Here is a 9,451-nt window from a genome sequence, read left to right as displayed (position 1 = left end):
GCCGCNGTTGCCTGCCAAGCGAAGCGCCAGCAANGACGCCCTTAGCTGGCAGCGCATTGGCGCTGGCGTTCGACAGAGTACCCCGTTGGGCGGTGGGCATCACTCCGCCGCCAGGAGGTGCCTCCGCCCCACCTCCGCTGCCCACAGGATCGGTTGCGTCTCCAGCCTTGCCGGGTCTCACGTCCAAACCTTCGACAGGGGAATGAACTCACCCGAGCTGTGACATTGAAGAGTGTTTCGCCTTCTCCGCCAACTGCAGAAGAAAAAGTCCTGCACCATGGACCGCTGCGTTGCACCGACGGTAGATTCTTCCCCTCCTGTCAAGAAACACTCGGCGAAGCCCTACAACACGAGCCCTCCCCTTACCTTCGCTGTCGCCTCGAAAGCTGCCATGCACGCAGCCGCGCAACATAGCGTGAGGGCAAACACGGCGAACAGCACGTGGCGCACGGCCTTCATTCATGTCGTCTTGGAGTCGCCTTAAAGTGCGAAACGCTTTACCTCACGCCATGCAGCGCACATCAGCAGCGGTGCCCCACGAGGGCGGCATCGCTTTTGTACTTGTGAAGGCCCCTTCGCCAGTGAGTTCCTCTGTTGGAACCTATTTTTGATCAGCTATAGCCAAAAAAAAACCCAAGACACGGAGCAGAACAAAATGAGCCCTTAAAAAAAATTTAACTACCACAGCCTGCGAGGAGTGCCAAGAGGCGCGACGCGGCAACATGAGTAATGAATATGGATACACGAAAACACCGGTCCACTCTTTTTATCCCTTTTCTTTTTCTTCTCTCGCTCTGTCTCGCTTTCTTGCAGTCCATGCACGCCACCTTTCTTCCTAGCCTTACGCCCCAAAGTTTTCTTTCCTTCCGTTCCATCACTTTCTCCTTGTTTTGTCTGTTCATTTTTTTTCTTTCTTCTTCTTGTTATTATTATTTCATACCTCTGCACATTTGAAAGTATGTTCTTGTCTTACTCCCGTGTCTTAAAGGTCTCTGCTCGCTGTGCTTGCAGCGAAGTTAAGCGCTGGTGGCTGCCGCCCCACGTGCCCCGCCGTCGTGCCGACCACACGCCAGGAGGGGCGTGCACGCGCACGGAGTGGGGACACCAGTGTGTGAGCGAAGCAACCAAAACCCACCGTGGCGACACGCGCGAGGGCGTGGTTCATGCGAGCAAACTGCACGGCGTCTTTTCTTGTTTTTTTTGTTATTCTCGCCCCTCTGCCATTTCGCCCACCCCTCCTCTGCCTGCTTCATCTTCGTTCGTTGCTGCCACATCTCACGGCTTTTCTTTTTGTTGTTGTTGTTGTTGTTGGTGTCGCTTCGCATCCAAATTGACTTCGCCGTAGCCGCGTCCCACGTGGCGGCGGCTTACATAAAGTCGTCATCAAAGTCGTAGTCCTCGTTGTTGGCGGCGATGCGTTCGTCGTCGCCTTCCTTCTTCTCCACTTCCCGCAGTGCCATGAGGTCGAGCTTGTAGCGAAGAATGCCACCGATGCCGCCGAAGCCGCGAACAAACTGCGTTCCCTCCTGGCTACGGTTTGTGACGAGTTCCAGGGTGCAGCCGAATTTCTGGTAGTTTGTCGCGAGCCAGTCCACGAAGTTCTCCTCCTCAATCTCGTTCTGCGTCTTTCCCGACTCGTGTGCGTGGACGTTTTCCTTCGCCGCGCAGGCCTCCGTCAAGATGCGGATGGTGACCTCCTCCTCGGGCGTCCCACGGTTCTTGAAGATGGTGTACCGGTTCATGTCCAGATCCTCGTACACAATGAGCGTCTCCACCGCGCCCGCCTCTAGACACTTCATGGTATCGTTCACGCCGAAGCAGTAGAGTTGCGTGTCGCAGGCGATTTGGTCAAAGAAGCTCTGCAGCAGTTTCTTCTCCTGCACAAGCTTCACACCCGTGAGGGCGTCGGCGGCGAGGTCTATGGCCTGGTTTAAGCCAACGTCCCCGGGGTGGGCCACGTCCACCACCTTCAGCACCACCGCCTTGAGACGCGGATCGAAGAGGTCGGACTGGTACAACACCTCCTTGAACTCGGCAGAGCCCGCCAAGACAAGTCCCACGACGTTCGGGCGGTCGTTAGTGATAAAGTACTGCGTCGCTCCCTCCGCCACCTTGCGCAGGTAGTTGTGACGGCGCTCCATACGAATACGAGCAAAACGGTTCTTACTCTGACCACCGCGACCGTGCTTCTTGGGCAGCTCTACAGTGAAGGAGCCGAGTTTGTCCTTGACGCTCCCGCAGAGAGTCGCATACGTCGTACCACTACCGTCCACTACGATAAAGCCGAATTTCTCGTCGGATTCCAACATGCGGTGCAACTCCTCGGTGTGAAACTTGTTGTCACAAAGGTACAAGCTGCGGCTAACAGGCTTAAAGGGCTCAATGTCCAGTGTAAGCTTCTTTTCCTTGTTATCGGCGGTGAGAACGGTGCCGCAGTAGAGCAGAAGTCCATTGCGTGGGAGGCGGTTGTATTGCTTCAGGCGCCCAAGCGAGGCGGTGATGGCGCTTTGAACACTGAGTTTGTTGGTGTGAGACTTAATGTTCGACGCGGTGCCGTACTCGTTATTTAGCTTTGTCACCATGCCTGAGATCTGCTCCTTCGGCGTCATGTAGATGCTGATCACGCTGGTGCCCATGCCTCGCGCGGACTCAAGCATCTGGATGAGCTTCTTCACCTTGTAGCGCTCAATCGCCTTCTCCGACTCCGACAGCTCGTGATCGCCCATAGTGCCCTTCCTCGCCCCCTGTATGCAACTAACTCACCGTGACACACACAAAGACAGGCAAGGCGCGAGGGAGAGAGTAGCAGCAACAAGAAAAGAAAAGCAAAATAAAACAAAAATAAAGGTGGAGGTAAAGAGTATGCGAGGTGGAACATAAACTAAGAGCAAGAAAGAGCGCAAGAAAGAAAGGAAGAAAGAAATAGAGACAGACAGCGACCCAAGACACCCACGACGCAATAGACGCAAATGTGTGCCGTGGAGGTGTAATTTCACTAACTTTGCTTCATGTGCATAGTTGCGTTTTTTGTTTTGTTTTCCCCTTTGCCCACTCATCTGCTCCAGCGCCTGCGTGGCACCCAGACGATATTCATACTCACAGCGACGAGCGCAAGCAGCACCAGAGTGACGATGAAGAGAATCAGCGACGACTTCCCCCAGCTGTCATGGGAAAATCCCTCCATCGCCAAGTACTGGTCCCCCGTGTAGCAATACGAATGCCGCCCTTCGGTGTCACACGAATACGGGTTGCCGCGCAGCTCCGACGCCACCACGCCGCCGTAGGCGTACCGCAGCAAAGAGAGGGCTGGAAAAATCTTCGGCACCGTCGGAAGGCAAATGAGAAAGCCGCTCAGTATGATACAGTAGACGTAGTAGATGTTCTGAATGAGCCACAGATCCTGCTCAACGGGGTGCCAATACACAAGCAGTAACGTTAGGGAGGCATGCGCGAGGCTAGTTAGGCCCATTGTCAGGGCCAATGAAAAGCAGGAGGCCAGTATGAAGGCCGTGCAGCCGGCTGCGATTAGCACAAAGGCAGCCCGGGTAAGAACGAGACGAAGCACCGTTGCCGTGAAGTACTGTAGGGTGTCGAAATAATTGTTGTTGCGAAGGTGCACGGCCGAATAAAACTCTCGCACCTCCGCGTCGACTAGGATCGTGTTCACCTGCATCGAACAGGAGACAAGAAAAAAGACAACCCCTCTTTTGTTCTGCATCGCATTTTGGTCGCTGCCGGATCCCGCCATCAGGGAGGCGAGGAGGAAGAACAATAAGAAGAGAATGGCCCAAGAAAGGAGAAAACTCCGGTGCCCAATCGTGGCGCGGCGGCAGGTGTGCGCTGTGAGCAGGTACCACTTGAGAAAATAACTCGGCGCCGGCGCAGCGACGCGTGGGACAGGGTCAAAAGCGTTGGACGCGATACTTTTCCGATGCTCCTTGACGTGGTGTTGGATGCGGCGGCAGGTGGCGCTGGCTGCGAATGCGTCCGCCACGCGTGCCGCGTCCGCTTTCTCGTCGAGGGTCACTAGCAGCTCCCCAAGAGTTTCATCGCCCGTGCGCTGGATATACGGCTGCTCTCGCAGAAACTCCTCCACCCCAGCCTTTGCGCCCGAGTAGAGCAGGTGACCCTGCGAGCTGAGAAGCAAGACGTTCTCCGCAACTTCAAAGAGCGCACGGCACAGCTCCGTCGCAGACACGACAATCACCCGCCCACTATCCCCAGCCAAGCCCTGCAGCACGGCGGCAAAGCCGTGCACCTCCGCAGTAGGGATCTTCCGCATGGGCATGTGCAAGGCCAAGAGCCTCGGGTTCCGCACGAGCTCCATGCCCAGCGTGAGCTGATACAGCTGCGCGGGGCTCAGTTTCTCGGCCTTCACGTCAAGCAAGTGCTCCAGATGCACAGCCTGCGCGACTTCCTTCACAATGCGATCCTCCTCCAGAGTTTCCACCCGCATACGCACGGAGAAGAGAAGACTGCTACGCACCGTGACGTCTCTCAAGCACACCTCCGTGGAGGTGATGAAGGCAACGCGCCTGCGAAACGCAGTCGACACCAAGGGAAGCCCATTCGCCATCGCTGAGCCAGACGCCCGTTCCTCAACGCCCACTAACACTTCAAGCAGTTTGCGGGAACACTTTGCGTTAGCGCACAACACAACCGTAACACTGCCAGGAAGGAGGTATCCAGAGACGTCTCGCAATAGAGATCGCGGGCGACGAAATAGAGAAGGCCTTCCTTCAAAGGACACCCTTTCGAAAGCAATTACAAAGCCACTTTTCGCCTGCGCGGCGGAGCTTTTTCTGCGCAACAAGGTCAATTGGTCCCCTACGGGTGTCACGGTTGCGGCACTATCTGCGGTGGAGGTGCTGCCCGCCGCAAAGGCCGATGCTGACCGGGAGGGCCTCAACGGAGGCAGTGTGTTCTGCGAGACAGCAGCAGGCAGCTCCGCCATGGGGACGCCCGGAACGCTGTTCTCGGCAGCGGCATTGGGCTGCTGAAGTTCTCGTTGCTTCCGGAAACTTTGCATGAAGAGACCCGTCCTCTGGGTGGTGGCGCTGCCAAAAAAAAAAAACAAAACAAAAACAAAAAAAAGAGGCACACATACACACAGGAGGAGGTGCAAAGAGGAAATAAAAGCAGCAACAGACCCAAAAGGAATTGGAGAGGGATTTGTTAGATGCGCGTGCGTTCCTTTTTTTTTTCTACCTCCACGTCGGTTTGGGTGTACATGGAGGGCGCGGTGGGTGGCAGATCGCCGCGGTGCCCTTGGGCGAAGGTTCGCCCAGCTCCTCCCCCTGCATCTCAGCGGAGACGCCGCGATCAATATTTATCAGTACTTCGGCATAAACCTCCAGGCGCCGCACGGACGCACGGAACTCCGCCTCGGAGGTGCGGTACTGCTCAGCGCAGAGCCTAAACCGCTCCTGGAGGCGCGCCTCAAGCTGCATGAGGGTTGTCTCGGCCATGCCCAGCTCCGACAACTGCTGCTCCAAGGCGCCAATTTGCGTGGCCGCGTCGTTATCGGCGCTGCCGGGCAACATACATGTGTTTTCTAAACACTCTTGCAGAATAACAATGCGTTCCTCCACGCAATCCAATTCTTGGAGGAGATGGTACACGGAATGCATGAGTTGCTTGCAATCCCCTTCCTCCTCTTCTTTTCCAGCTTCATCATGTTGCTGCTGCTGCTGCTGAGTTTCCCTTTGCAGCGTGCCATAGAATGCAGTCAGGTGATGCCTTTCCCCTTTTTCTTCTTGTTCTTTCTGCAGCAGCTTGTCCTCTTTGGTGCCAGCAAAGTGAAGGGACAGTTCACTCGCCTCCGTAATATCCGTTGCTGTGAACCGTGGCGGGGGCGAGGCAGATGCGGTGGCGCCTCCGTCCCGTCCTCCTTGCTCTTGCGGTAATGACCACTCATGAGCCAAGGCGGCACCGTTCAAAGGCTGCGTGTAGCTCCTCGAGTCCTCCTCACGAGGCGGAGACCTCAAGCCGCAGACGTCGCTGCATGAGGTAGAGCTGCCACTGTGAGCCAAACCGGCTCTCGCACTACCGCCGCCCTCTCCCAACGGAGGGCGTGCGGGGGCCTCATCCACCGCTTGCCCCAACGTCGCCGCGGCCGGCACCGCACCCAAAGGCGCGGGGGGCGGCGCAGTCGGCAAGTCGATGACCCGTGCCGTTGCCTCCCCCGACGCGGGTGCCCGCTGCAGTGGCGCGGTTGGCGTGGCCGCTTCGTACGACTGCCCCAGCGCAGCAACCGCGTCGGGGCGCCTCCACTTATTCCGCGCCTCGTCGCAGGTGTAGGACCGGCAAGCCGTCGGCAGGAGTCGAATATTCTGCTGAAACACAGGCAGTTCGCTCAGCTGCAGGACACCAGAGAGGATCGCGGGAGACTCGGGGTCCTCAAGCAGAAAGGGAATCTCCCTCACCGTCTCCGACGCGTTCGCCTGCACCTGCAAAAGAGAGACTGTAAATATTGCGACAGGTGGCCCTCTGCCGTTTTCGCCAGACTTCAGAAGCGAGATAGTAAAGTCCCGCGACGCCAACGCCCGCAAAGTCCCTTGAAACAGCAGCTCTTGGAGTGTTCCGTTCGTCCACGTGGCAGATCCCAACTTGGAGCGCGACTCACTGCTACATACATATACACTACTTGCGGAGAGAAAGTAGCGTAGCTTGTACGCACCAGTTTCGAGACCAGAAGCACGCATCTCTTTTAGCTGCATCCTGAAGTCACACAGCTGTTCCATCGTAATACACACAGATAATCGACCCAGCTTCGTGGTGTCGGAACCCGCGTCAGGGGCTCTTAGTGGAAGCTCGTACTGAGCGGTGACATTCTGTGCCAGAGACAGCAGGTCTATTGAGGCAATTCCCACCACCGAATCCTCATTTAAATCGGCGTCCCGCGCAGCTTCTTCTTCCGCCGCGTCAAGGCACATCACTTGTAGACAGGCACGGCGTTGACTAAATGCTGCGGCAAGGTCTTTCCAGGTAGAGGCCCGGATACGATATTTGAAAGCGACCGGCTTGCTTGCTGCGGCGTGGTGAGGCGCGGGCGCCACGTCAAGGTTGGCCTCCTTGCCATCAAACAAGATACGGCAGATAAGCGGGCTGTCAGGCGGTGCCCTCTCTCTCGACGTCGGGAAATGCGGAACGCAGGCGCGGTCAAAAACAACCCGGAACAGCCATGTGGTCATGCCGGGCCGCCACTACCAGAGCCCAATCCTTCCCCTTCCCCACAGCAAGAGCAACTGCCCCCACCCCTTAGATGCGCATACAACCTGCCAGGGCACAGCGGCGCAAGTGAGGCAAAAAAAAAAACGAGCGGTGAAGCACGGACATGCATATTGAACGCAAACTCGAACACACGAAAAAAAAATTAATGTGGGAGAGCGGGGCGGTTAAAGTAAATGAAACATCTGCCAAGACGCTTCCATGGCCATAGACGTGGAGTAACCCACCTAACAGCGGTACCCAATTAAGTGTCAGCTTCAGTCACGGAGGCGGAGGAGGTAATTTCCTTGGCGGAGGCGGAGGCGGAGGCGGCGGCGCTCCGGCTGAAGTTTGAGGAACCGCCACCCCACTAGCAGGCGGCCTTGTGGGGGACGGGGCCGTCGGAGGCGGCTGCGCATGGGCGACGTGCCCGCCACGCGAGCCAGAAGTCAAGGGCGGCGGTCTGGCAGTCGGCTCCTCCAGAGTATCTTCTCCAGCTGAAGGTAACCTCAACGTGCACGGAGCTGCGGGCTCCAAACCGGGGGACGGCGGACGTGAATCAACTTTTTCTTCGGGGCATCTTGCGGTGGGCGCACGCTCACGGGCGGGCAGAGGCTCCGCCCCGGTTGCTGAGGACACTGTGGTGTCCTGCTGGGCCATGCGATCACCGGGAGTGACGGAGCGCTCACGCAGTTGATGGATAAACGTAAAGGAAAGTCTTCGCTTCGTTGGCAACGACGAGTCTATTGGGTTTTCCCTTCCACAATGGTCCAAATCCTCCAGTCTGACGGCAGGCCGCAGTAACGCGTCAAAATCCAGGAGGGCTCGCTGTGCCGACGTCAGATGTCTGAAATTTCCCAAGATTAACTCCTCCTGTTGAATGCGTTGCTCGGTCTCACGCTCCACCGACTCCTGCGAGCGACGAAGCTCGGCTCTGGCCCTTTCGAGGTCGCATGACTTTTCCTGGAGTTTTTTAAGCAAGTACGCCTCGCGCCTCCCAGAGCCTCCTTCTTTTTCTTCAGCAGCTGCAGCGGCGCCACCGCCAACAACAACAGTGGCGTCTTCGCTACAGCCAGAATTGCCACCGCTGGGGTGCGTGCCTGCAATGCAAGTCATCTGCCGCGCGTCGCACAGGCGGTGCAAAATGCCTGGATGCGAGGGGTCTGGGTAAGTGAGCGGAGGAAAAATCGGCTCATTTTCATCCGCCGCCTCGACAGCCACGCGCTCCTCCCTCGGGGCGGGAGCATTTTCCCCCGGCGCACCCACACTCCCTATGCCTGCCAATATTGCAAGAGTGCTTCCGTCAACTTCGTTGCCGTACACACCACGTGGCGCATCGCACGCATCTTTTTCCATACCTTTATGCATCAATGCGAAATACTTGTTGTGTCGGCACAGCCTCGATGAGGCAAGTTCAGCAGGCCGCTTATCCAGAGTCTCACACGGCACAACCTCCACGGGGTGTGGAGGTTGTGTGGGCCGCAACCCACTCACAGGGTGCCGCCTTGAGGCGAGATATCTCTCTAGCGGGGACAGTGGCCCTTCCTCCCCATTCAACGCCGCCTCACTGGTTTGCCTCCGCCAGCCACTGTGCAAGCCGTCTGACAATGACGCCGGACCTGCGGTGGAGATTCCACGAAGTCCAACCTCACCAGAGTCTTGCAGCTTCAAAGAAATGATAGATGAAGAAGCGGGCGGCGGCGGTGGCCGCGTATGTGAGCTGCCCCGTTGATTCGCTAAAGGCGTTGCTTGAGTTTCACGCCCCGAGCCTGTCCCGGCACGCGTTCCCGAGAATGTGCCTCCCTCTCGTTCCGGCCGTAGAGTGATGGCGGCGACGTCTCCCAACGCCACATGCTGCGCCTGCGGCGTCATCCGCAGCGTTGCAAGGTGTGAGGAAGCCTCTGCGTCCAATGCCTCCTCCCCCCTCAAGCCGCTCGACGGCGGCCGGCTGAGCAAGGATTTACACGGTACGCGGACGTCGCCACATTCCGCCATTTCCTTCACGGGAAGGGGGAGGAGAGAAGCAAAGAAGCACAGCGAACGCTACACCCCCTCCCTCGCGAGAAGGTTGGGCGACTATGGACAGAGGGATCAACCACCCACAAGGTGTGAAGGCCGCCGGGGCACCAGCACACAGAATGAGATTAGCCGTGTGCATTTGTTGGGAAACGCATTGACTCCGCCTTTTGCACCCCCCTGCTTCTCTCAATGTCGGGTTCTCTCTCCCACTTCTCCTCTCTCT

The 9,451-nt window shown here is 57.4% G+C and overlaps 4 protein-coding genes across 4 annotated transcripts, besides 5 other annotated features; all 4 read right to left on the bottom strand.

The window, feature by feature from the left end:
• Positions 1-855: 855 nt before the first annotated feature.
• Positions 856-934: a sequence feature (GA-rich).
• A 350-nt stretch (positions 935-1,284) lies between these two features.
• Positions 1,285-1,315: a microsatellite.
• Positions 1,316-1,367: 52 nt separating this feature from the next.
• Positions 1,368-2,726, bottom strand: Tco025E_05631 (putative eukaryotic translation release factor; the record flags this gene model as incomplete). Its single annotated transcript, XM_029372524.1, has 1 exon — positions 1,368-2,726. The coding sequence occupies one exon, from the start codon at positions 2,724-2,726 to the stop codon at positions 1,368-1,370; it is 1,359 nt and encodes a 452-aa protein (XP_029227368.1).
• An 83-nt stretch (positions 2,727-2,809) lies between these two features.
• Positions 2,810-2,841: a microsatellite.
• Positions 2,842-2,886: 45 nt separating this feature from the next.
• Positions 2,887-2,936: a microsatellite.
• A 116-nt stretch (positions 2,937-3,052) lies between these two features.
• Tco025E_05630 (putative ABC transporter) lies at positions 3,053-5,029 on the bottom strand (the record flags this gene model as incomplete). Its single annotated transcript, XM_029372523.1, has 1 exon — positions 3,053-5,029. The coding sequence occupies one exon, from the start codon at positions 5,027-5,029 to the stop codon at positions 3,053-3,055; it is 1,977 nt and encodes a 658-aa protein (XP_029227367.1).
• A 33-nt stretch (positions 5,030-5,062) lies between these two features.
• Positions 5,063-5,094: a microsatellite.
• A 110-nt stretch (positions 5,095-5,204) lies between these two features.
• Positions 5,205-7,193, bottom strand: Tco025E_05629 (uncharacterized protein; the record flags this gene model as incomplete). The annotated part of the gene is made up of 1 exon (XM_029372522.1): positions 5,205-7,193. One exon carries the CDS (start codon positions 7,191-7,193, stop codon positions 5,205-5,207), a length of 1,989 nt encoding a protein of 662 aa, XP_029227366.1.
• Positions 7,194-7,491: 298 nt separating this feature from the next.
• Positions 7,492-9,204, bottom strand: Tco025E_05628 (uncharacterized protein; the record flags this gene model as incomplete). The annotated part of the gene is made up of 1 exon (XM_029372521.1): positions 7,492-9,204. The coding sequence occupies one exon, from the start codon at positions 9,202-9,204 to the stop codon at positions 7,492-7,494; it is 1,713 nt and encodes a 570-aa protein (XP_029227365.1).
• Positions 9,205-9,451: the final 247 nt, after the last annotated feature.

Source organism: Trypanosoma conorhini, assembly GCF_003719485.1.
Source record: "Trypanosoma conorhini strain 025E chromosome Unknown Tco_14.4_contig_00338, whole genome shotgun sequence".
NCBI lineage: Eukaryota > Euglenozoa > Kinetoplastea > Trypanosomatida > Trypanosomatidae > Trypanosoma > Trypanosoma conorhini.
The sequence above is the reverse complement of the archived record's forward strand: the minus strand, read 5'-3'. Positions and strand labels throughout refer to the sequence as shown.